At 45.3% G+C, this 27,877-nt stretch overlaps 1 protein-coding gene across 3 annotated transcripts in view; it reads left to right on the top strand.

Moving 5' to 3' along the window:
* LOC140396469 (tryptophan 5-hydroxylase 2-like) overlaps positions 1-27,877 on the top strand; it is an 84,573-nt gene that overhangs the window by 26,279 nt on the left and 30,417 nt on the right. For all 3 annotated transcript variants that reach the window (XM_072485119.1, XM_072485118.1, XM_072485116.1), the window contains 5 exons: positions 1,933-2,129; positions 2,622-2,757; positions 9,413-9,539; positions 19,486-19,581; positions 19,672-19,805. In XM_072485119.1, coding sequence (XP_072341220.1) covers positions 1,933-2,129; positions 2,622-2,757; positions 9,413-9,539; positions 19,486-19,581; positions 19,672-19,805 — 690 coding nt within the window. The remainder of the gene's footprint in view (positions 1-1,932; positions 2,130-2,621; positions 2,758-9,412; positions 9,540-19,485; positions 19,582-19,671; positions 19,806-27,877) is intronic.

A 27,877-nucleotide genomic window follows, 5' to 3' on the forward strand; every position in this document is an offset into this window, starting at 1 on the left:
GGCCACCATTGCTGGTTGTATTCCTATATTTATTGTCTGCAGAGGATGAAAGGTCGACATGGTGCGCACCCCAGTGCCCAACCAGGTCCAACGGGCTACATGGTGGCCCGGTTGGCATTGTGAACTGTGCCTCTGCCTGCCCCACCTCCTCTCTCGCCCTCATCAGCCACGGCGCCTGTTTCTAGATTTTTAAAAGCACAAGTGAACGTCGCTGTCGGGTGTTCCCCCAGTGGAGGTGGAGAATCACGGAGGTCCCGGAGAATACTGGGTAAGGCCCGCTAATGATATACAAACGGCGTTTAATGTACGAGCGGAGTGGAACACATAGATGCCACTCTCAAGGCGACGGAGAATTCCGATTTGGTGTGAAACTGGTGCCCGCCATGATTTTGCCGTCAAAACTAATTCTCCGCCCAATAACATATCCCGATTCCGGCATCAGCTGTCGGAGAACCCCGCCGCATGTCTTTCGATTGGTGGGATGTTGGTAAATGGGTGAGGTGCACCACCACACATTGCCTATCCTTGATTTTTTTGCTGTTGCACAAAATGTGTAAGAGCTTTGTTGTGGAGGGATAATGTAAAGAGGATACCGGTGCTACAGCGCTCCATTTCCTGCATTTCAACTTTGGATTATGGGGAATAAATAAATAAATCGGCACTTTGCTGCTGCGACTCTTCAGATCCCTGAGCTTGTACTCACAAGCTGTGCCTCCTTGCAGAGAGTCAGTCCAATCCTGGTGTGGGATTTCCTTCATGCGTAAATTAGAAGTTATGATGCGACTAACCGTGAACAACAGGTAGACATCTGATCATATCATCCAGCCATGAAATCATCTGTTGTGAAATTTCTACATTTTGTATCTTCCTGCTTTTGCTCAAAGCAAAAGAGGCATCAGATAGTTTTTCTTGTCAGTATTGATGGCAATGCCACTGGATTAACTATCCTGAGACCCAGGCCAGTGACCTGGGTATATTGAAACTATCACCAATTGCTGCTCCTTTCTTTTTTTAAATATAAATTTAGATTACCCAATTAATTTTTTCCAATTAAGGGGCAATTTAGCATGGCCAATCCACCTACCCTGCACATTTTGGGTTGTGGGGGCGAAACCCACGCAAACACGGGGAGAATGTGCAAACCCCACACGGACAGTGACCCAGAGCCGGGATCGAACCGGGGACCTCAGCGCCGTGAGGCAGCAGGGCTAACCCACTGCGCCACCGTGCTGCCCTGCTGCTCTTTCCTTTCACTGATGGACGGGTTTTCCAGAATTTTCTATTTTTTTACATACGTCCAGCATTCATTGTTTTTACTACTTCCCACTGTTGGTTCCAGAGAACAACAGTTTACCTGGACCAGTCAGTTTTAAAGATTCCAGCTCACACACTCAGGTAGTGTAACCTTTATGTACCAATATCGGGACAAGGACGGCACGGTGGCACAGTGGTTAGCACTGCTGCCTCACAGCGCCAGGGTATCAGGTTCGATTCTGGCCTCGGGTCCCTGTCTGCGGAGTTTTCACGTTCTCCCCGTGTCTGCGTGGGTTTCCTCCGGGTGCTCCGGTTTCCTCCCATGATAAATTGCCCCTATGTGTCCAAAGGTTGGGTGGGGTTACGGGGATAAGGTGGGGGATTGGAGTCTTTCTACGGGTCGGTGCAGACACGATGGGCCAAATGGCCTCCTTCTGCACTGTTGGGTTCTATGACTTTATTACTGTTTTATTTAACTCTACAAAGCACTGATTTCCAACCGGTGTATCATCTTTATAATCGCCAGCTGATGGGTAAGATGTGGGTAACCGCGCAGATATTAAACCATCTGCGAAAAACCTTCCAATAACCAAATGATGGAAAACGCTAATTAAACTGTAACTGAGGAACAGAGATGAACACCATTGTTCAGTAACATGTTCTCGTGCTGCCCTCTAGTGGTCAACCTATCCCCCGAGTTGAATACACAGAAGAAGAAGTTGAGACCTGGGGGACCGTGTTCAAAGAGCTGACAAAACTTTACCCAACCCATGCCTGTCAAGAGTACCTGAAAAATTTCCCTCTTCTGATAAAGCATTGTGGCTACAGAGAGGACAATATCCCACAACTGGAAGATGTTTCTGCATTTTTGAAAGGTATTAGAGGCTGCATGCATTGCACACTAACAAGGCAAAACGGTAAAAACTGGAAATGAAGGGTAGCAGTAAGACCTGCCCGAACTGGTCTTTTGATTTGATTTGATTTATTATTGTCACATGTATTAGTATACAGTGAAAAGTATTGTTTCTTGCATGCTATACAGCCAACGCATACGGTACATAGGGAAGGAAGGAGAGACTGCAGAATATGTGACAGTCATAGCTAGGGTGTAGAGAAAAGAGCAACTTAATACGAGGTAGGTCCATTCAAAAGTCTGAAGGCAGCAGGGAAGAAGCTATTCTTGTACACCTTCAAATAGAAGAAGCTATTCTTGTACACCTTCAAATAGAATCCAGCATTATGGGGTGCCAGTACTGATGACTTTTACTGGGATTTGACAATATTTGGGCTGGTTTTTCCTTCTACGGGTTGTTCTTCTCAATTAATGGACCGAATTGAAGTAGAAACCCTTTTGCTCCATGTTACAGGACGATCGGGCTTTGTAGTCCGACCAGTGGCTGGATACTTGTCCCCGAGGGATTTTCTAGCTGGCCTAGCTTTTCGAGTTTTCCACTGCACTCAGTATGTGCGTCACTGTTCAGATCCCTTTTACACTCCAGAACCGTAAGTGTCTCTTTTCCAGATTCGAGCTTGTTCTTCAAAGTACTAAAACTGTTTTTGGAATCAGTTAGTGGCTATTGTATGAACTGGTGCTTCTCCAAGACTTTCTATCGAATGAATATTCTATTACTATTACTGATATGCAACATCAATAGTAAAACTATTTTGTATCAAATAATCTGACTAATTTAATGGAACCCCAGGCTTGTGAAATTTCTCCTGTCTCTAGTGTGGAACTGTGACTATTAGTGTTTAATCTAGATCCCACGGCTATTCCTGTTTCACTGTAATTACGCCGAACAAGCATTTCTAAAATTGCTTTTCCAGTTCGTTGAGGCAGATGAACAAATTCCGCTACTTATTACGTTGCCATCAAAGAATAAAGAGAACTATTGTCTAATTTAGGGAGGAACTGATTCCCCTTTGAAACTCAGAAGGAGTTGGATTACCCAGGGACAATGATTGTTTGATTGCAACTGCATTTCTGAATCATGGGCCAATATGAGATCATTGGTTGCATTTACACTCATAATTGGATAGTTGGCGTAAAGGGTTTAACTTTGTATAATGACGATGCAGACTTTCACTCTGGTGTTAGGTTAGGTTATGTTCTGATGCTGGATTTATAACTTCTGGGTGTAGTGGAGATGTGGCAAAATGACTCTGCAGTTGTGTAGATACAGAATGGTGTAATGTGACGTAACATAATCTTATAAAAACAATATTTAAAAATAAATAAATTAAGAGTATTGTTGTATCTGTAAAACCTCCGATACTTTTGACCAGTTTACTTACTCAAAAGTTTTACTTAGTGTGTCTTTAATAACGGGGAGAACAAACCACAAACACAAGTTCAATTCAACAATATTTACTTAACACAATTAACCCTTAGATTACCCACAAAATACTTCAGGTACCCAAGATCAGTGTATACTCCCCACAAATACCTCCCTACGTTCTCCCCGTGTCTGCGTGGGTTTCCTCCGGGTGCTCCGGTTTCCTCCCACAGCCCAAAGCTGTGCAGGTTAGGTGGATTGGCCATGCTAAATTGCCCTTAGTGTCCAAAATTGCCCTTAGTGTTGGGTGGGGTTACTGGGTTATGGGGATAGGGTGGAGGTGTTGACCTTGGGTAGGGTGCTCTTTCCAAGAGCCGGTGCAGACTCGATGGGCCGAATGGCCTCCTTCTGCCCTGTAAATTCTATGAAAGATGGCTTGGTACGACTATGAGTCCGATTGCTGGTGCTCCTCTGGTCCGTCTTCACTGGCAGTGTCTGGTTGGATTGGATTGGATTGGATTGGATATGTTGATTGTCACGTGTACCGAGGTACATTGAAAAGTATTTTTCTGCGAGCAGCTCAACAGATCATTAAGTACACGCGAAGAAAAGGGAATAAAACAAAATACATAATAGGGCAACACAAGGTATACAATGTAACTACATAAGCACTGGCATCGGATGAAGCATACAGGGGTGTAGTGTTAATGAGGTCAGTCCATAAGAGGGTCGTTTAGGAGTCTAATAACAGCGGGGAAGAAGCTGTTTTTGAGTCTGTTCGTGCGAGTTCTCAGACTTCTGTATCTCCTGCCCAATGGAAGAAGTTGGAAGAGTGAGTAAGCCGGGTGGGAGGGGTCTTTGATTATGCTGCCCGCTTTCCCCAGGCAGCGGGATGTGTAAATGGGGTCAATGGATGGGAGGCAGGTTCGTGTGATGGGCTGGGCGGTGTTCACGACTCTCTGACGTTTCTTGTGGTCCTGGGCCCAGCAGTTGCCATACCAGGCTGTGATGCAGCAAGATAGGATCTTTCTATGGTGCATCTGTAAAAGTTGGTAAGGGTTAATGTGGACATGCCAAATTTCCTTAGTTTCCTGAGGAAGTATAGGCGCTGTTGTGCTTTCTTGGTGGCAGCGTCGACGTGGGTGGACCAGGACAGATTTTTGGAGATGTGCACCCCTAGGAATTTGAAGCTGCAAACTATCTCCACCTCGGCCTCATTGATGCTGACAGGGGTGTGTACAATACTTTACTTCCTGGTCTGGTCTTCTCCTCTCTGGTCTGGTCAAGGTCACTTCCCACACCGAGTCTTCGCTGCCAAGGGGTCCAGAGTGCTTACTTTTATCCCCCTTTGGCTTCGCGCATTTTCCCCGCTTCTGAGGTTAGGGGCCTCCTTGTATTGTTCATTACAGTTCCAAGCCATTCAAAAAGGACTCAGTGTATGTGGTGTTTGCTGATCTCAACCACGACAGCGAGATTGCTGAAACTGGCTTTATCACTCTAAGTCAGGTCTCCTGATCATCATTCATGAGTCCTATTGGAAAGGGTGAATATGTGGCCTTTTGCCAATGGGATATTCGAAGGAGTTCTTAGTGTCCAATGATCTGATTGATGCCCAATTGGACACCCCAGGTGCCCAGGTGTCCGTATCCCCCGGTCGTGCTTGCACATACACCTTTGCCGGATAAAGTGACGGCGGTAACTCCATGCGCCCGAGAGTCTGGCCCGGCCTGGTTCACAACAATAGGCCGGTGCTTATCAATCAGATCAATTATTTCTTGATGGTCGATTGATAGGGCAGGTCCAGACATGTCTTGGCAGCCTGTCTGACCTCTAAGTGTATTCGAACTTGGCCAGCCCGAATTCCCAAGAGGCTGTGCTGGAGCGACTGTGGTTTGTTTTAAAGTGCCCAGTTCTTTAAATTAAAATTACCTATTTCAATCGGGCCTAAACGCTAGGCCCTGGTAGGTCACCACAGTACCCAATTCTTTTTTTTTTTAATTAAGGGGCAATTTAACGTGGCCAATCCACCTACCCTGCGCATCTTTGGGTTGTGGGGGTGAGACTCAGTCAGACACGGGGAGAATGTGCAAACTCCACAAGGAGTGACCCAGAGCCGGGATCAAATCCGGGTTCTCGGCTCAGTGAGGCAGCAGTGCTAACCACTGTGCCACTGTGCTGCCCTGATGCAACATAATCTTATGAAAGAATAAAATAAATACAAGTACTATTTCATCCCTATTATATAATGTCATTACCATCGCTGAATCCCCCATTCTCAACATCCGGGGGGATACCATTGAGCAGAAACTGAGCTACACCAGCCATATAAATACTCTGACTACAAGAACAGGTCAGAAACTTCAAGTTCTGCAGCGAGTAACTTCTCTTCTGACTCCCTAAGGCCTGTTCAAAATCAACAAGACTCGAGTCAGGCGTGTGATGGAATACTCTCCACTTGCGTGGATGAGTGCAGCTCCAACAACACGGGGAAGCACAACACCACCCAGGACAAAGCAGCCTGCTTGGTTGGCATCCCATCCACAAGAATTCACTCTCTCCACCTCAGTGGCCCGGGTGTGTACCATCTACGTGATGCACTGCAGCACCTTCCAAACCAACGGCAGCCACCATCTAAGCCAAGGGCATTATTGGAACACCACCACCTGGAGGTTCCTCTCCAAGTCACTCACCATTCTGACCTAGAAATATATCACCGTTCCTTCACTGTAGTTGGGTCAAAACCATAGAACTCCCTCCGCAACAGCAGGGTGGTGCAACTATGTCACATGGACTGCAGCGGCTCAAGAAGGCAGCTCACCATCACCTTCTCAATGGCAATTAGGGATGTGCAGAAAATGCTGGCCTAGCCAGCAATACCCTCATGAATGAACACAAACAAACCACGCTGACTAACAGGATGTGCAGTCACTGTGCGTTTTGTACCCCTATTTATTTCTACAGAGCTCAGTCTGTAAATTACCTCCGGGAGATTTTTGAGAGTGAGCTGGAATGATGGTCTTGTATATCATTCCTCAGCAGCAAGCTTTCATTGAGTGCCTCTTCCTGAGAACGCAGATGTAATACTTGATCTACTAAGCTCCAAGGGAGCTTGAGATTTCTGGTCATCGCAGCAAGAAGATCAGTGAGGTACTGAATCCAGTACTGAAACGTGTGTTAACAAGAGAGGTGGGTCTGCAATCTAGCATTGCCAGAGTTGAGCAGTACTCCCAGGAAGCACATCTTAGGAAACTGCAAGCTTACTGCCTGAGGGGATTGTTATTTCAAGCATTGCAGACACCTTTTGAGACACAGATGTCTCAAATTGGGAAGTGGTGGATGTGCCAAAACAAACAGGTGCTCGGGCTTGCAGCTCTGCCTTTGAAGGGCGTCCGAGTGGCATCGGTACCCATGGGTGGGCCTCCTAATAGTTATTCCACCCCCCCACCCCATATTATTTCTCATCTACCTGAAAATGCAAGAGGCCCAGGAGCAGCTTGGCGGGGACACAGTGCTGACAGAGGGGATTTACGTACATTGTCTGTCGCAGCATGACAGGCTTCCAGGATCAGGGGCTCCTCGCGGTTCGTGGCAATCACCATCTGTGCTATTTGACTCCATTACTTCATGTGGTGACATGTTTTATATTCTGACCAATCTTTGGATAAAGATGTTTTATTCGTGAATATTTTATTTTTGTGTGTCTTAAAAGCCCCCAAAGTTATGAGGTAGTGTTATGGGCCAGGGTTTAGAGAACCCCAAAGTGTATCATGGAGTTCACCTGACCCATAACTTTTAATAGATTGTGGTATGGGGAGCACACGGCCCACTCTACAGGTGTGGTACAGCAGAAATGGAAAAGTATTTTTTAAAGCAAAACAATGTTTATTCTATGAACTCAAGTTAACCTTTTTAAAACATACAGTGAGCATCTTAGCAACCATTAATTCAAATACAACCCCCAAAGAATACAACACTAAGTAATCCTTAAGCTATCCTTTTAACATCCATAAGACTTAAAAAATCTTTAAACAGAAGCACATCAGGTTAAAGTCACTACTGAGAGCAGTTATTAGTTTTAAATCACCAAAAGATCGATTTACAGTCTTTAGATTACAGAGAGAGACTAATACCCCTTCTGGCAGCTATCCAGCTCTGAAAACGAAACTAAAACACACCCTGCAGCAAACAGCCTAAAACGAAAGTAAAAAGCTGTCAGACAACCCAGCTGCACCCACACTCTGACATCACTGATAAACACCCATTTCTTAAAGGTACATTTCTTAAACACCCATTTCTTAAAGGTACTCTCACATGACAGGTAGTTATCCCCCTTCTCCAACTGTACATGAAGGGCTTTAATAATTAGGGGACAGGCAGCAACCTTTTCATGAGGCACAGAAGGTTAAAAGCAGATATAATATTCAAAATCATTGCAGTTCTTGATTAAATTGGGCAGCACGGTAGCATTGTGGATAGCACAATTGCTTCACAGCTCCAGGGTCCCAGGTTTGATTCCGGCTTGGGTCACTGTCTGTGCGGAGTCTGCACATCCTCCCCGTGTGTGCGTGGGTTTCCTCCGGGTGCTCCGGTTTCCTCCCACAGTCCAAAGGTGTGCAGGTTCGGTGGATTGGCCACGATAAATTGCCCTTAGTGTCCAAAATTGGCCTTAGTGTCGGGTGGGGTTACTGGGTTATGGGGAGAGGGTGGAGGTGTTGACCTTGGGTAGGGTGCTCTTTCCAAGAGCCGGTGCAGACTCGATGGGCCGAATGGCCTCCTTCTGCACTGTAAATTCTATGATAATCTATGAAATAAATTGAGAAGAACTATTTCCAGTAGCTAGTGGGTGATGGGAGATCAGCACCAGAAATTGTGGTGGAAACAGAAACGATAACTTTTAAAATGGAAATGGATAAATATTTGAGAGATGGCATCAAGGCAGGCTAATGGAGTTCAGTGGATATCTGCTTTACTGAAGAATTACGTGGCTTCTTCTTTGCTGTAAAGTTCTATGATTGAAACAGGAGAGTTATAACCACAGTATGGATGGGCTTGTGTCCACATGGATCAAATCGTGCAGACGTCATTTAGATCTTTGACCAGTGAATTATATGATCTAGGAGATGCCAATGCTTTGATCTAGGATGCCTCTATGTTTTGTATTTGTCCTTCTGGAGCAGATTCAGGTGGTTAATAGCATTCCACTCGCTTGCTGAATCCAGCATAACTGCCTCAACCTCCACCCCCACCACCACCATCCCATGATCAGACATACCCTCTCCTCCTGAGCCTTCTTTTCATCCTCCCCCACACTTAGCTTCCACTCTCCCCAAGGTGCTTTCATCACCCCGCTGAAGCCTCTCAACCCTCATTTGGACTGGTCATTTCCCTCTCTCTGGGGTAAGGGGTTGAATGCCTGTTGCCCCTGACCCTGCGGCCTTTTCTCCAGTGTTGCCCACCTATCACTCAGCCTGACATCTAGGTGGGGAGCCCGTCACTGACATCGATTCAGCACTATGGACCAAAAGCTCCAGAGGGTGAACTTCCCCAAATTCCGAGTACACTCCAGGGGCTTCCCTGCTCCCAATTGGTGAAACGGTTAATACTCCCTCACCAAGATCCCAAATCCAAAGGGACAATATTTGTATGAGTTCTGTCTTTTAACCATTTCCACATATAAGCAGCGTGTAAGCAATAAAAGCCACATAAATTAATCGTATTACATTTGTAAAGTTATATTTGTATTTCCTCACTTTCTGGATATGTCACTATGTATAATGTATATGTGCATGTAGCTGGTGATGCCAATGTACAGGTTAATTTAGCTACTCTACATTGCTATTTATGTGCACACTTTAATTCTCTTTTCAACATGTATTTTTCAGTGATACGTGCCATGAGCTGCTGGGACATGTACCTCTCCTGGCAGATCCGAGTTTTGCACAGTTTTCACAAGAACTAGGTCTTGTATCTCTTGCTGCGACAGATGAAGATGTTCAGAAGTTAGCCACTGTAAGTTGCCCCCTGGCTAGAATTTCTTACAAATATTATAGAGCAGTTCAACCACATATTCACTTGTCTATCTGTTCAGAGCCTGTGCCATCTCGCGCCAATTTTATTCCCACTTCTCCAAGGCTAAGACTTATTGTTCAACATTCTGTTTGATTTGTTGACTGCCTGACTCGGATATAAGTAAGTGTTGAATTTATTGTCACTGCCAGATGACTTTCAGCATCTCCCTAAGCCAGTTCAGCAGTATTTATCTGTATTGAATTGAATTTGTCCTGTTTGCAATGTGGCCTTGCTTCTATCCCTGTGCCAAATCTCCTGTATTCATTGACTCCCTCCCAATGGACATCAATAATTTATAGATTTCTCTATAAAAGAGAAATTCACCTCACATAAATGTTGTTATTGTAATGATACAATACCTTCGGTATAAGACACAAACACCCATCACTCATTAGGGGATTGGGTAAATATGGGTTCATTTACGCATGCTAGGCACGTGGGAACAGTTATGTATAGGTATGAAGCTTGAGGACATCAGAGATGTGTGTGTGCTCTGCTCAAAGCAAAAAGTGAAACTAAGATTAGGTCACGTCCCACATTTCCCATCTATTGTGTCATGCTGATATCCCTTAAAGGCATATTACCACATCCTCCTTTCTTTTTCAAGATACTTTTCCCCCTTCCAAAGAAGTATAACTATTTAAATACACATTCATGCTTAGTTACCATTACATAAGTGCAGAGAACTGATGAACCTGTGAGTCTCTAAAGTGTAGAGGTAATCTGCTGGTACGCCTTGATCTTGTGATGGTATCTTTGTCTGGAGGATTCTTTAATTTCTCACAGTGATCCACGTAATTGTCATTCTTGGCTGCTGCTCCTGGTTGCATTTGGAATCTTGTCCCAGATGCAACAAGACTGCACGGTGGTTGAGGAGTTGGGATGGATCTGATTTGTCCTCGGTTATGCCTCACCACTGCACCTTTGTGTTAATGACTTCATGAGACCTTGGTTCTGAACAAATCCTTGTCACCTCGCCTCATTGTCACGAACCTTCCATGGGATCCTAGATGCAAACTTATTGTCCCAAAGGTAGACTTGCTGATTCTGTACCTGCGTTTTTCTCATGCATGCTTCTCTTGTAACTTGAAAAGCTGCTCTCTAGTTTCTGAGAGAGTAGAATGGGTAAGAGTAGGTAAATTAGTATGCATTGGTTTGCCAAACATGAGCTCAGCTGTTGATGAATAGTTGCACTCAACGATTTCGCTGTCAGATGTAACATTCCAATGTATAAATCTTGCTAGGCCTGTCTACATTTGCGAATTAGGTGTTTCACTGTGTAAATCATTCATTCAGGTTGGCCCTTATATCTAGTGTAATGAGGAGAAAGAGTAGTTTGACCGATATTCCACTTCTCACACATATACGGAAATGGTTTCTGAATAAGTTGTGGACTGTTATCTGTAAATGATTTCTCCAGGCACACCAAATAGACTGAATTAGCACTTAAGAGTGTATGCAACCGTTGTCCGTGACGTATTCTGCAATTGTCGAATAATGGGGTAAATAACTTGGTAAAGTAGTTGAAAATGAAGTCAGTGCTATGGACAAGAAAGAAGTCGGATGCAATTTTGGACCAAGGGTGGGTAGGAACTTCATGTTGTATCAATAGTGCTTTGTCTGACTTGCCATATGCTCTTGACATGCCTCGCACTTCTTGATGGTCAGTTCAATATCATTGTTCATACTCAGCCTTGTGAAACTCCGCCAATAGACTGTCTGCCTTGTGAGTCTTCTCGTTTGATCTATGCCCATGTGTAAGTGATGAAGCTGTTGAACAATATCAGGTCACAGAGATTCCAGTGTGATGATCTGCCTGCTTTTAAAATGACTCCCCGCAATTTGCCTAGCCCATCCCAATAATGGCAAAAAAGGTCTCACATGTACATGGACATGCTGAATTAAATCAGGCCGTCCTTTGATGATGATTTTCCACAACTTCTGTCATGTAAAATATTTTGCCATTTTTTCTTGCAGCTGCTAGCATTTATATTACAGATATACCAGATCAATTTGGAAAATATCCTCAAGTTCAATGTCAATGAAGTCAACTTGTGGATCTAAGCATATATCTTTTGATTTAGTTGGGTTAAGCAATCTGCTAAGTGTATCCGATGTGATCATCAAATTACCTGGCTTGTACCTAATCTCACAGTTGTAACCTTGAATTTAAATTTAAAAAAAAAGAATTTACAGTGCAGAAGGAGACCATTCGGCCCATCGAGTTTGCACTGGCCCTTGGAAAGAGCACCTGACCCAAGCCCACACCTCCACCCCATCCACGTAACCCAGTAACCCCACCCAAACTTTTTGGACACTAAGGGACAATTTAGCATGGCCAATCCACCTAACCTGCGCATCTTTGGACTGTGGGAGGAAACCGGAGCACCCGGAGGAAACCCACGCAGACACGGGGGGGACGTGCAGACTCCGCACAGACAGTGACCCAAGCCGGGAATCGTACCTGGGACCCTGGAGTTGTGAAGCAACAGTGCTAACCACTGTGCTACCATGCCGCCCACGGTCCTTCACCCAGACATCCCAACAGATGTCTGAGTGAAGGACATTTGCTAATACAACTTGAAATCAATCACCATGAGGTGTCCACAATTGAAATTGGTGTCTTAGTGTATGAAAACTTTATTTATTTTTTATTCATAGTATGTGAGCATTGCTGACTGGCCAGCACTTATTGCCCATTCCTACTTACCCTTCAGGAGGTGGAGGGGAGTCGCCTTTGTGAAGCATTGCCGTCCACATGGTGTAGAAAGAATTTTGATTCAGGAACTGTGATATATTTCCAAGTCAGGATGGTGAATGCAACTAGGAGGGCAACTCACAGGTGGTGGCGTTCCCATCCTCCTAGGCGGCAGAATTTGTGGGTTTGGAAGGTGATGTCTTGGTGTGTTGCTGCAGTGTACCTTGTAGATGGTACACACTACTGCCACAGTGTGTTGGTGGTGGATCAAATGAATATTTGACGGGGTACAATCAAGTGGCTGTTTTGACCGATGGGGAATGTCGTTAGAGTGGCAAGTGGAGAGTATTCCATCACACTCTTGACTCGTACCTTGCAGATGGTTGACAGGCATTGGGAGTCTGGAGGCGAATTACTGGCCACCTACGTCCCGGCCTTTGGCACAGCACAGTCCATGTGAACCATAAACTTTGAAAAGGTATCTGACAAGTATCACATATTGAGTTCGTTCGTGAAATTTCAATGCCTTGGATAGAAGGGAGAGGAGCAGCATGGATACAAAACTGACAGCATAGAAAACAGTTGTGAATAGTTATTTTTCACAATCTGCCGAGTGCTCATTAGCCTGAATGTTAACTCTGTTTCTCACTCCGCAGATGAATATGTCGAGCATTTTCTGGTTTTATTTCCGATTTCCAGCATCCTTGGTATTCCCCAATGGTATTCCCAACGTTTGGTACTTGGACTGGGGCGGTACAATGGTTAGCACTGCTACTTCACAGCATCAGGGACCTGGGTTCAATTCTGATCTGGGGTGACTGTGTGGAGTTTGGACAATCTCCATGTGTTCTGCGTGGGTTTTCTTTGGGTGCTCCGGTTTCCTCCCAAAGTCCAAAACATGTGCAGGTTAGGTGGATTGGCCATGATAAATTGTCCCTTAGTGTCCAACGGTTAGTTGAGGCTACGGGGATAGGGTGGAGGAGTGGGCCTGAGTGGGGGGTTCTTTCATAGGGTTGGTGCAGATGCAATGGGCCAAATGTCCTCCTCCTTCTGCACTGTAGGGATTCTCTGACCACTGCTGGTTTTTACATAATGATGTTGCCTGGAGCAGTGGTGAGTACAGAAATTTGTATATGATACAAAACTTGGAAGTGTCATAATAGATATCAAGAATGGATAGTGTTAATCGGGACTCTCACTCCAGCCGATGGATAAACATGACACTTTAACTTTGAATCAAATCACTTCTTTATTGAACACAATATAAAATCCCAAGGCTTATCACTACTACAAGAGAGGCTCTATCATACACTGCATCAAAAGCACATACATGATTCTACCTTCCTTTGCTACCATTACAAGTTCACAAACATAGGTTAAACTGGTAATACTTATCTAACTTCTCATTGTGGACTTGTGGAGGATGTCACTACCCCATCTGAGGTGCTCTTTGTATTGCTAATTTTAGGATGGTTGGGGTAGTGTTCACAAAGACCCCAAATAGCTTTAAATTGAACTAAGCTATAAATGTATTAACACTTACTCCTATATAACAACTACAACAATTAAAGCTATAAATGGATTCAACACTTACTCCTATATAATTCACAGTTAATAATAAACATATAATCTGCACTCAACTACTACTAATCTCTACATTATTACATTAACTATGATCTGCTCTCACTCACACAATCTTTCCTTCAGTCTGTACTCTAGCATTCTCCTCAACCTCTCACCCGCAAGGCTTAGCATCAATGTCTTTTATAGTTGTACCTCTAGGTCCCTCCATTGGTTGATTTAGACATTACATTAACTTTTGCAGTTCTTACAATTATTTAAAAAAAATTATTTTTCAAATTAATTTAGAGGAGACAATTCATTTCTTCCAATTGAGGGGCAATCTAGCATGGCCAATCCACCTACCCTGCAAGCAAACACGGGGAGAATGTGTAAACTGTATATAGATAGTGACCCAGAGCCGGGATCGAACCTGGGACCTCGGCACCGTGAGGCAGCAGTGCTAACCACTGCGCCACCGTGCTGCCCTCACAGTTCGTACAATTATGATAATGTCAGACCATCATACTAGGCCAGGCACAAGCAGGGATTGGACTTTTTCTTCAAGCTGGAGACTTGAAGCTTCTTCCTTCTGCGATGTTGTTCCACGACGTTCTGCTGTTGAGTCTTTGTCTCTCCTTCTTATACAGATCTCGCTGGCATACTTCCAGCCAAGCACTTCCAGGACAGCACTAATCAATCAATGTCCTTGAGTCACAAATGTTCAGAGTCATTTAAAAAAAAAAAAATTTTATTCTCCTCCTGTTTCACATTTTCTCCCAAATTTACACCCACCAACAATAAACAATAATCAGTAACAAATATGTCAATCCCCATATCAATAACAACGATCCCATCCTCCCACCAAACCCCAAACATTAGCCCGCATGTTAACATAAACAAATGACAAAAAGGAATCAGGAATCACCCGTAGTCGCCATTAACATACACCGTCCCCCTCCCCCCAACTAATGTTCGATGTTATCCAGTTCTTGAAAGTGCATAATGAATAACGCCCATGAATTGTAGAACCCCTCCATCCTTCCCCTCAGTTCAAACTTAACCTTCACAAGAGTCAAGAATTCCAACAGGTTCCCCCCGCCACAGGGTGGAGAGGTTGATCTCCATCCCATCAGGATCCGCCTTCGGGCGATCAACGAGGTGTAGGCTACAACATCTGCCTCCACACCCGTTTCCAACACCGGCTGGTCCGACACCCCGAATATGGCCTCCCGAGGGCCCGGGTCCAGTTTCACGTGCACCACTTTAAAGATTACCCTAAAAACCTCCTTTCAGTAATCCTCCAGCTTTGGACAGGACTAAAACATATGAACGTGATTTGCGGCCCTCCCGCTCCCCCCCGGATGTTCACACACATCTTCTACCTCTTCAGAGAATCGGCTCATCCTCGCCCTCGTGAGGTGTGCTCTATATATCACCTTTAGTTGTATCAGCCCCGACCTCGCGCACAAGGTGGAGGCATTCACTCTCCAGAGCACCACACACCAGAACCCCTCCTCCATATCCTCTCCCAACTCTTCCTCCCACTTTGCTTTGATCCCTTCCAGTGGTGCCTTCTCCTCTTCCAAAATAGCCCCGTAAACCGCTGACATTACCCTGTTCTCCAGTCTCCCTGCCGCCAGCACCTCCTCCAGCAATGTGGAGGCCGGCTCCACAGGAAACTCTGTATCTCCTTTCTGGCAAAATCTCGAACCTGCATGTATCTAAACATATCCCCCTGCTCCAGCCCATACTTTGCTTCCAGCTCCTTCAATCCTGCAAACCGACCCCCAAGAAACAAATCTTTTAATGTCTTAATCCCCTTCTTCTCCCATTTCCGAAAATTTCCATCCCACCTCCCTGGCTCAAATCTGTGGTTCCCCTGATTCGGCATTTCCCTTGATCCTGCCCCCAACCCGAAGTACTGGCGAAGCTGCCTCCAAATTCTCAATGAAGCTATTATTACCGGATTCCCTGAGTATTTCCCCGGGGTCATTGGGAGTGCCGCTGTTGCTAGTGCTTTCAATCCTGACCCCCTGCACAAACTCTCCTCCATTCTGACCCACTGGGCATCAACCCCTCTGACTCAGCTCCGTACCTTCCCCACATTCGCCGCCCAGTAATAATACATCAGGTTTGGAAGACCCAAACCCCCTGCCTGCCTTCCCCTCTGTAGCAGCACCTTTCTAACTCTGGCCACCTTCCCTCCCCATATGAACGAAGTAATCCTTCCCTCAATCTCTCTGAAGAATGCCTTTGGCAGGATAATCGGCAGGCATTGGAAAGTAATCAGAAATCGCGGCAACACATTCATTTTAACCGCCTGTACCCGACCTGCCAGTGACCGAGGGAGACCATCCCACCTCGCCAGATCAGCTTTCACTCTCTCCGCCAAACTAGAAATGTTGTACCTGTGGAACCCCCCCACCCCCGGGCAATCTGCACCCCCAGGTATCTAAAGTGAGTCTCTCCCTGCGGAATGGCAGCCCCCCCACCCCTGCCCCCAGCCCCGGCCGAGACACCACAAAATACTCACTCTTGTCTAGATTTAATTTGCACCCCGAGAAAGACCCAAACACCCAAAGCAGCTCCAATATTCACCCTATTGGCACAATCGGTTCCGACACGTATAACAGCAAGTCATCGGAATATAAGGACACACTATGCTCTGTCTCCCCCCCCCTCGAACTATTCCTTTCCATACCCCCGAACTTCTTAATGAGATGGCCAACGGCTCAATCACGAGCGCAAACGGTAGGGGGGACATAGGACATCCCTGCCTAGTCCCACGGTGGAGAGAAAAGTATCTCGAGCTGATGTTGTTTGTGCAGACACTCTCCCTCGGCTCCTTATATAGCAGCTTTACCCAGTTCACAAATCTTGGTCCAATCCCAAACCGCTCCAGAACTGCCATCAAGTGCCCCCATTCTACCCGGTCATACGTCTTCCCAGCGTCCAATGCCACAACCACCTCTGTTTCCTTCTCCTCCACCTGTGCCATAACGACGTTCAATATCCTTCTAACCTTTGAAAAGAACTGGCTCCCTCTCATGAACCCCATCTGATCTTCACCTATCACCTTTGGGAGGCACTCCTCCAGCCTACCAGCCAGTACCTTCGCCAATACGTTTGCGTCCACGTTTAAAAGTGATTTGGGCCTATACGACCCACACTCCGTCAGGTCCTTATCTTTTTTTAAGCAACAGGGAAATCGATGCCTGCCCCAAAGTTTGTGGCAACACCCCCTTTCCTATCGCCTCTTCAAACATTCCACCATCATGGGTGCCAGCTTATCCTTGAATTTTTTATAATATTCCACCAGAAACCCATCCGGCCCTGCCACCTTCCCCGACTGCATCCTCCCAATCGCATCTTTTATCTCCTGCTCCACTATCGCTTCTTCTAATGTAGGCCTGTCCCCCTCCCCGAACCCATCTTGAAATTCCTGCCTTTCTCGGTCTCCCCCAGGTGGCTCTGACCTTGTTAATCAAATCCGGAGCCACCACCAACTTCCCTGCCCTGTCCCTCAGCTGAACAATTTCCCTTACTTCTGCCTCCCTCTGAAGCTGACCTGCTAACATACCTGACCTGCCTTATCTCTATGCTCGTAAACTCGCCTCAGTTGGCACACCGCCTTCCTGGTAGATAGTCGGTCAAAGCTCGCCTGTAGTTCCTTCCTCTTTTCCAACTTCGCTGGATCCCCATCTTCTGCATAACTTCTATCTACCTCCAACATCTCATCTATTACCCTCTGCCGCCCCAACCGCTCCTCTTTGTCCACCCTGGCCTTAAACGAGATCACCTCACCCCTCACCACCGCCTTTAGAGCCTCTCAGACAACTGCGGTCGACACCTTACCCGTACAGTTGAAACCTACATATTCCTCAATTATCTTTTCAATTTTGTCACAGAACCCTCGGTCCTCCAACAGCCCCACACTAATTTCCACCCTGGCCTCTGTGCTACCTCCTTCTCCAGTACCATATCCACCCAATGTGGAGCATGAGTTCAAAGAGTCATGACTCACTCAGGGGTCAGATTTCTTCTCAGGAGCATGGCACACAGAGGTCAATGTTTAATCACTGGCTGTCCAAGGCATAGCACAGCCAATGTCCAATCAGCTCCTGTGCTCACTCCCTGTGTACGTCCTGTACTTCACTGCAGACTCCCACTGTTTATGTTGCTTATGTTGATACAGAGTTAGCCTCTTTAACCATCAGGTTTGCTGGTGTCTTCACTTTGCTGGTGCCTTTACAACTACCCATCAGGCTATAGTGTCTCTTTTAACTTGGCCATATTTCCCAGTAGACTTAGGGCCATGGGTACAATAGGCCAGTGAAATGGGTGCATTCATAGAGATGAAATTCAATGCAGAAAAGTGAGAGGTTATATATAAGTGAGGGTTGAGGAGAGATGAGTTAAATGATATAATTTTAAAGGGAGTCAAGAAGAGAGAAACCTGGGGATGTTCATGTGCAGTTAATAGATGGTGGCAAGACAACTTAGTAAAGCAGTTAATGAAACATGTGGGTTCCTGAGCTTCATGACTGGAGGTATAATGTACAGAGGCCAGTAAGCCTATACAAAACACTAGTTTGCCCAAGCTGGAATATTGTGTCCGATTTTGGGTACCACCTTTTCAGGAAGAATTTAAGAGGCTTTGGAGAGGGCGAGGAAGAGATTTACCAGAATGGTTCCAGGAATGAGGGATTACAACTATGTGGAGAGACTGAGGAAGAAGAAGTTCAGAGGAGATTTGGTGGAGGAATTTTCAACAGTGAACGATTTGGACAGGGTAAATAAAGGGGGTCACTAGCCAGGGGGCACAGATCTAGAGTGATTGGCAGGGCAGCTTGTGGAAACGCCTTCCCCCACAAGTGGATATGATTTGCCCGATAGGATGGTGGAGAGTGATTCACTAGTTGCCTCCAAATGGGAATTTGATAAATACTTGAAGTAGAAAAACTGCAGGGGCACGAGGAGAAAGCGGGAAAGTTGGAGTAATCGGATTGCTCTTTTGAAAGAGCCAGTGGAGGATTGATGAACAGTGGGCCCTTTCCTTCCCCACTATGAACTGATGCAGTACACTTGTACCATTGCTGCAGATTGCTATATTTAAGATCTACAATCAAAAATGAGTTGTAACATCATTATCTCATGACTAAATAAATTGGTTTACATGAAAATCTCTTTATAACAGCATTTCTAATATCGTTCTTGATAATCTGTGCCTGAACAAACAGACCTTTTCTAGCTATTTAAGACTGATTTCTTTGCATTTGCGAATCTGCTTGCTTTTTAAAGAAATTGGTAATTATCACGGTTAGTGATCAACAGATTCAGTTCTGGTGATTCATAGCTGGTTGGTGACAGAGAGAATATGGTTGCCACAGTTACTGTTACCTAGCACTGGGATGGATGATGTTGCTTAAATTGCCACAGAAACCTGCATTTCAAACTATTTTACTTGTCGTATGTCGTGCAGTACATAAAAAGATAATCCAGAAAATTACTTATTAGTTGCTTGAAGTACTATTGAGCGCAGGAGCCATTTTTCTGGTGACTTAACAGGAATTATAAGCAGTCCCAGTAATCTATAATTTATATGTCACTCGTGTCATCCTGCAGTGCTACTTCTTCACAGTGGAGTTTGGGCTCTGTAAGCAGGATGGACAACTGCGTGCTTACGGTGCAGGACTTCTGTCTTCTATCGGAGAACTAAAGGCAAGAAATTACTTTTCGCTGTTTTTCTGTTTCGATGCTTGCAGTTCATAGTTGAGAAATTTCTGTTTTACTTGTGTCTGTCTCTCACAGCACGCACTGTCGGACAAAGCGATTGTGAAACCATTTGAGCCAAGGACAACCTGCACACAGGAATGCCTCATCACCACCTTCCAGGAAGCTTATTTTTTGTCGGAAAGTTTTGAGGAGGCCAAAGCCAAAATGAGGCAAGTCATTTATTTCCTTCTAAAATCCAGAGTTGACTGTTGGCGGACCGAGTGCTCAGCACCACACTTGCACGGTATTTCATTTTCAATACCAGTGGAAGTTTAAACTGAACTGGTCAATGCCTGCATTCGACTAGCAATAGCGGGAATGCCAATTGGACCTGTTAAATCATTTGTCTGCTCACACAGACCCTAATGCTTATAGCTGGTGACTAGGTGTTAACATGGTCTTCCTGCTGTAAGAATCGGGCGGTAAAGTTGTCCCAAAGTGACCAAGACTGTAAACGACTGCATCATAGCTTTGAGAGACTACATTGGAGTGATGAACGTGAAGTTAATTAGTGTGTAAATTTTATTCGCTGGCTGGAAGATCACAATGGTGTGAACTACTGTTAGATTCACCACCGTCTGGAATAGTCAGCCTGCTTTACATGTTGTAAGCAGTGCCTTTGTAATTGAGCTTGATGATTGTGGAAAATGTTCCCATCAATTGCCCAATTTAGGTGGCTGCCCTTAATAAGCGTGCACGATGTACATGGATGGTGTGCACCGTAGGCCCATGAGTCATTTCTAGCCAAGGTCCATTTTGTATCTATTGTTAACTATTCTGAGGGTAGGTAGTCAAGCTGCCCTTGGCAGTTAAGCGGGATACAAGCTGAGTTCGCCAACCTTTCCATTGTTCTTCGTTGCACCTTAAAGGGGCATATCTTCACACAAAACAAGAGTTTTAAAACTCATTGCCCCTCATTTGTTTACAAATCTGCAACACGATTTCCCAATTGGACCGTAAGATACTGAGCCATGACCTCATCACGATGAAAATAACATTGAGAGATTCGAGACTTTGCCAGAAAGGAGATACAGAGCTTCCCAGTAGAGCTGGCTTCCACATTGCTGGAGGAGGTGCTGACGACAGGGGGACTGGAGAAGGGGGTTGTGTCGGTGGCTTAAGGGGCTATTTTAGAAGAGGAGAAGGCACCGCTGGAAGGGATCAAGGCAAAGTGGGAGGAAGTGTTGGAAGAGGATATGTAGGAGGAGTTCTGGTGTGAGGGTGAATGCCTCCACCTCGTAAGCGAGGTTGGGGCTGATACAGCTGAAGGTGGACTATAAAGCACACCTCACAAGGGCAAGGATGAGCCGGCTCTTTGAGGACGTAGAAGATGTGTGTGAACGTTGCGGGGGTGGGGTTGCGCAAATCATGTTCATATGTTTTGGTCCTGTCCAAAGCTGGAGCATTACTGGAAGGAGGTTTTTAGGGTAATCTCTAAAGTGGTGCACGTGAAACTGGACCCGGGCCCTCGAGAGGCCGTATTCGGGGTGTCGGAGCAGCCGGTGTTGGAAACGGGTGCGGAGGCAGATGTTATAGCCTTCGCCTCGTTGATCGCCCGAAGGCGGATTCTGTTGGGATGGAGATAAACCTCTCCACCCTGTGCCCTGGCATAGCGGGGGGGACCTGCTGGAATTCTTGACTCTTGAAAAGGTCAAATTTGAACTGAGTGGAAGGATGGAAGGGTTCTACAATTCATGGGCGTTATTTATTATGCACTTTCGAGAATTGGATTACATTGAAGTAAAGTGACAATTGTGTTTTTTTTTGTCTGAAAATATTGCTTAATATGGTGCTGGGTTCTGGGTATAACTGCTGGCCCCGTCTCAGCAGATCTTATAAAAAAAAGAAATTATGTGAGGTCTCCCTGTGGAGTGTTTCAGAGGCTGACAAGTATAGAATCATAGAATCTCGACAGAAGGAGGCCATTTGGCCCATCGAGTCTTCACCAACCCTTGAAACGAGTACCCTACCTAGGCCTATGCCCCGACACTATCACCCTAACCCAACTTAACCTTTTTTTTGGACACTTAGGGGCAATGTAGCGTGGCCAGTCCACCTAAACTGCACATCTTTGGACTGTGGGAGGAAACCGGAGCATCCGGAGGAAACCCACGCAGACACGGGGAGAAAGTGCAAACTCCACACAGACAGTCACCCGAGGTTGGAATTGAACCTGGGTCCCTGGCGCTGTGAGGCAGCAGTGCTAACCACTGTGCCACCGTGCCTTTTATGACTATAAACGAAAAGCTGTAGATGTTAAAAATTTGAAATAAGAACAGAAAGTGGTAGAGATCCACCTGCGCATTCGCTATTACTATGTGGCCTGAGGGAAAAGAAAAATAACTGTTTGGGGAATTGTGCTTGTGGGGGTACAAGCATCATGGAGACAGTTCAATTCTTGAATGATAATTCTGATCACTAGGAAGAGTAGGCAGCACATGTTGTGCATCATGTTTTCTTTTTTACTTATGTTTTAAGATTTTGGATCACTTTTCCCTCCACTGGGATGATTTTGGATTGAGATATGTTTATATATTGGGGGCACAGTGGTTAGCACTGCTGCCTCACAGCACCAGTGACCCGGGTTTGATTGGCCATGCTAAATTGCATGTTAGTGTCCAAAATGTTAGATGGGGTTACTGAGATAGGGTATGGGCCTAGGTGGGGTGCTCTTTTGGAAGGTTGGTGTAAGAGTTTCAGCACTGTAGGGTTTCTACAATTGTAAGTATTGGCCAGGATTCATTGGCTCCAGTTTAACTTCAGAATTCATTGGAGAACTTCATATGAGGAGAATTGTGATTTTGGTGGAGTCAGGATGTCTCCGGACTGTTTAAAAATGGCAGGTGGAACCCATATCTGGAATTCCACTCCATTCCTGGCATCGGCAATTGGCTACCCGCACCCTGCACTCCCGAATTGGCTGGCTCCATTTCAGTGGTCGGCATCTCCTAGGCCCCCTGCAATTTTCCTTGAGTTGGGCTTGCTTCTCCGTGACCCATGGTTCACGGACCCTCAAAGGAGTCGTGATTTATGGTCTGGAAGCGGGAATCATTTGAAGGGTAAGTTCAAAAGGTTTTAGCTACGCCCCTCAGCTACTCCCCATTGGTCCCTCGTACCCTCCATGCCAACTCATACCACCTGCTACTCTCCATGATCCTTTGAAGATGGCAGACTCCATCAGCCCTCATTATGCATGCTTGGCTGAGCGTCAAGACCAATAAAAGCAATAGCTCAACAGGGATTCTGTTTTGATAAGTGTTAAGTAAATTGTTGACATTAAATGGTCGTAATAAATTATTTGTTCTGCGATCTCTTTTGTTAATATCTCAATATTTACTTGGACAGGATTAAGGGGTGTGAAGTGTTTGAAGACTCTGTTACCAATACTTCAACGGTGTGTCTGAGTGATACTTTTAAAGGGTTGTAGGAACAGAAGCTTTTCAAATAACATTTCTGAATGGGTGCATTTTCTCTCTCAGCTGTTCCCACTTGCCATTTCTAACATATGATATGGCTCATTGTTCATTTACACAGTGCATATTGGGTGAATAGGCATGGAAAGGGCATGAGCTGGCACTAAGTTGGTATGGAGGGTATGAGGGGCTATGGGGAATGGTTGGGGGCTTTTGAGGGGTGAAGGTTAGAGGGCCTGATTGCTTTTATGACTAAATCTGAGATGACTGTGGCTGGCCTTCTAACCAGCCTGCCTCGCCACGCACTCACACCCGTGACAGCCTAGAATCTGCTTCCGAGATTCGCGGGACGGACCGCATCCCGCATTCAACTCCCCGGCCCCCAATTTGGGATCCTTTACACCAAGGTGTGGCTGCGTGTCGGGAAATTTCCCGGCTCGAGCTGCCTGCCTCTGTGGTGGAAATCTGGCCCATGAGACCCAGCTCAGATTCTCTAGCCGTGCTTTGGGGGGAATTTCTGCATTTCTGGGAATTTCTGCATCGATTTAGTCGATTTTACATAACTGAGCTGGAAATCTGGTGCAGGAATTCATTCCTTCGCAGAAGAGAGTTGACTCAAGTCCCCTTCCTGTGGAAAGTCAGCAACACAATCTGAAAGATTCAACAGTTTTCAACATCACGGCAGCCAGGGCCTCCAACTAAAGCACTCCTGAGAATGAACTCCTTCAGCCATCCACAGGCTATTCCATACTGTTTCCCTGTCTTTTGATCTATGTTTCATGTGCACTGAACAACATTCACCATACATCATCAATGTGAGACTGTGGATAGATGTCAGAATGCAAAATCTGCAACATTAGATCAGTAATCCATCATACTGCTTGCCCCATTTTCCTCCTGATTTGTTTTGTAAACGGTGATCATTGAAGTAATTAAAAAAGTTAGATTGTCCATAGTAAGAACTGCAGCATAATATTGCTTAGTTTAGAAGAAGGACAGGATTAACACCGATTTATAAATAGATGGAATTGATTTATTCCAAATTGCTCAAGAAACCAAACACTTTTTTTCTTTATTCGTTCATGGGGGTGAGTGTCGTTGGCAAGGTCAGCATTTGTTGCCCATCCTATTGCCCCATGAGAAGGTGTTGGTGACCTGCTTTCGTAAATGGTCATACCCCCTGTGCTGTAGGTCACCCCACATTGTTGTTCAGGAGGGAGTTCCAGGAATTTGACCCAGTGATAGTAAAGGAACGGCGATATATTTCCAAGTCAGGATGGTGTGAGATTTGGGTGGGAACTTGTAGGTGGTGGTGGTCCGATGTGCCCTTCTCTTCTAGGGGGTAGGTTGTCATCGGTTTAGAAGCTTCTGTTGAAGGACCCTTGGTGAGTTGCTGCTGTGCATCTTGTAGATGGCACACATTGCTGCCATAAAGTGCCAGTAGTGGAGGGAGTGAATCTTTAAGGTAGTGGATGGGGTACCAGTCAAGCAGGTTGCTCTGTTCTGGATGGTGTTGAGCTTTTTGAGTGTTGTTGTCATCACTCTCAGCCAAGCAAGTGGAGAGTATTCCATCACACTCCTGACTTGTGCTTTGTAGATAGTGGTCAGGAGATGAGTTACCCATCACGGAATTCCCAGCTTCTGACCTATTATTGCAGCCACAGTATTTATCTAGCTGGTCCAGTTAAGCTTCTGATCAATGACATTTGTGTATCACGAATGATCCATTCCACTTGTCAGCCCAAGCTTGCATGTTATTCAGATCTTGCTGTATATGGTCATGGACTGCGTCAGTATTTAAGGAATCACGAATTGCGTTGAACATTATCGAATTATCAGTGAACATCCCTCCTTCTGACCTTGTGATGGAGGAATGTCATTGATGAAGCAGCTGATGATGGTTGGGTCTTGGGTACTACCCTAAGGAACACCTTCAATGATGTCCAGGGACTGAGATGATTGGCCTCCAACCACCACATCAACCTTTTTTGTCAGATATGCTCCAGCCAGTGGAGTGTTTCCCCCCCAGTTTTCTACTGATGCAATTTTTCCAGTGCTCCTTGACATCACTCGGTTAAATACTGCCTTGATGTCAACGGCAGTCACTCTCGCCTCACCCCTGAAGTTCAGCTCTTTTATCAACGTTTGGACCAAGGCTGTAATGAGTGACCCTGGCTGAACTCACACTGAACATTGGTGAGCGAGCAGGTAGTTATTTAGTAAATGCTATTTGATAGCTCTATCAACAGCACGTTCCATCACTTTGCAGATGACCAAGAGCAGACTGATGGGGTGGTAATTGGCTGGATTGAAGTTTTGTTGTTGCTACCAGCCCCAGGTAAGGTTCCCCAAAAGTTGTTGATCAGGACGAGACCCTTCGATTTGTCACCATCTGGTCGGGATACCCCCAAATGGTACAAACCTGGATGAGGAGGGATAACTGGTTCCGTGTCTTTATTCAACACATCCTCTGCTGGTAGCAATAAAGGTTTCATCTAAAACAAGGTTTCCTTGGATACCTTTCCAGACCCAATCGTCATGTTTGAAAAGGAGCCAATTGAACCAGGCTTTCTTAAGTTAAGATACAGCAAATTTATTAACTACTGTTGGGAAACTTGCCAGCGAACAAAGATTGGCCGAGTGGTGGGCAGTGCAGAGGATAGCTACAATCCCAGAATGATAAAGATGGATTGGTGGAGAGGGAGATAAAGTGGCAGATGGAATTTAACACAGAAAAGTGTGAGGTCATGCCTTTAGGGAGGTCTAACAGTTACAGGGAGTACATAATAAATGGGAATATACTAAGAGGGGTAGCTGAAGTGAGAGATCTTGGCGTAAAAGTACACAGGTCGCTAAAGATAGCAGTTCAAGTAGACAAGGTTGTTAGGAAAGCACATGGAATGCTCTCCTTCATTGCCAGAGGTATAGAATATAAAAGTAAGATATTATGTTGAATTGTATAAAAGACTGGTGAGGCCACAACTGGAGTATTATTTCCTGTTCTGTTTACCACATTACAGTAAAGATGTAATTGCTCTGGAGAGAGTGCAGAGGAGGTTTACAAGAATGTTACCAGGGCTAGAAAGGTGTAACTACGAGGAGAGATTAAATAGTTTGAGATTATTTTCTTTGGGACAAAGACGGCTGAGTGGTGACTTAATTGAGGTGTACAAAATTATGAGGGGAGTGAAAGAGTGGACAGGATAAAGTTGTTTCTCTTGGTGGGGAATTCTAGAACCAGGGGAAATTGATTCAAGATAAGAGGCAGGGGTAGAGGAGACATGAGAAAGAAGTTTTTTTACGCAGAGGATAGTGGGAGTCTGGAATTCACTGTCCGAGTTGGTGGTGGAGGCAGAGACCCTAAACTCTTTTTATAAGTACCTAGACCTGAACCTTAAGTGCTCTAAGCTACAGGGTTATGGACCGGGTGCAGGAAGATGGGATTAGAAAGGGCACCTGGTGTCATTGGGCTGGCACAGACAAGATGGGCTGAATGGTCTCCTTCTTTGCTGTAACGTTTCTATGATCCTACTAAAAGGGTATGGAGAAATTGTAAACCACACACAACTACATTCGTATGGATAGTAGTAAGAACGGAGTCCAATAGTAAGTGGATATGAATGAAAGGAGATATGGAACAGTCCTTGAGTTGCAAGGAGTAGATGTGTTGCGGCCAAAACAAGTTGATTGCAGTAGTAGATTCTTCGGTTCAGATGTTCTGCAGTTCGGTGGAGAGATTTCACTTGTTTTTCCAGCGGCGATCCTTCTTCTGGCTGATCGACTTTCACAGTCAGAGAGAGAGCTTTAGATGTTCCTGTAAAATATGGCAATTTTTCAGGGGCCCTGCCTCAGTTTCAGTGTCACCTTCAGAGTTGAAAACCTCCAGCTGCTTTTCTCATACACACACAGCACGACAGGCAGAGAGACACACACTGGGCAGCACTCTTCGCTGACTTTTAACCCGCGTCCTTGTACATTCAATTTGGATGCCACTTGTCGGTCCAGGCAATTCTACTCAGAGTCTTTCGGTAAGATAGCCATTATGTTCCAATGTCTTTACCAGAGATGGCAATCAATCTTTGGATTCTTTTAGAATTTCCTTGTCTGGAACCTCATGGAGGTTGTTCCTTGTTCCTTGGAGAAAGACTCTGTCGCCATTCCTGTCAGTGGCTAGTGGTACATTCTCAGCCATCTTCAGGGTCTGTGGCCATTTTAAAAACATATAAAACTTAGGTCTTTTTAAAGTCCAATATTTCCGTGTATAATTCCAATGTTTTTTCTCCATCATCATAATATTGTGAACACGACATGCCCGAGCAATGTTGGCTGTATTGGAGCAGCTTGTCTCAGAGCACATCTAGTTTTGGAAAAGAAGTCTTCAGTACTATTGGTGAGGTGTTGTCAGAGTCCATAGCCTTTGTGGTATATAGTGCCTTCAGCCATATTTTGATATTATATGGCGTGAATCGAATTCTCTGAAGACTGGCGTCTGTGACATCAGTAGGAGGCTTGTTATAGTTTCTGCAGTTTGGCACCTCACTTTTTTTAGGTATGCCTGGTGCTGCTCCTTGCATGCCCTCCTACACTCCTCATTGAACCAGGGTTGATTCTCTGGCTTGATGATAATGATAGAGTGAGGGACATGCCTTATCATGACATTACAGATTGAGGTTGAATACAATTCTGCTGCTGATCCTGGTGCCTCAAGGAGGCCCATTTTTGTGCTGTTCTGAATCGGTTCTGAATCAATCCCATTTTCTTTGGTGACAGTCCCACTCAGCATGATGGAGGGTGTAGGCTCAGTGATGGGATTGCGATAGTCACTTGTA

This window comes from Scyliorhinus torazame, chromosome 19 (genome assembly GCF_047496885.1).
Source record: "Scyliorhinus torazame isolate Kashiwa2021f chromosome 19, sScyTor2.1, whole genome shotgun sequence".
Lineage (NCBI taxonomy): Eukaryota > Metazoa > Chordata > Chondrichthyes > Carcharhiniformes > Scyliorhinidae > Scyliorhinus > Scyliorhinus torazame.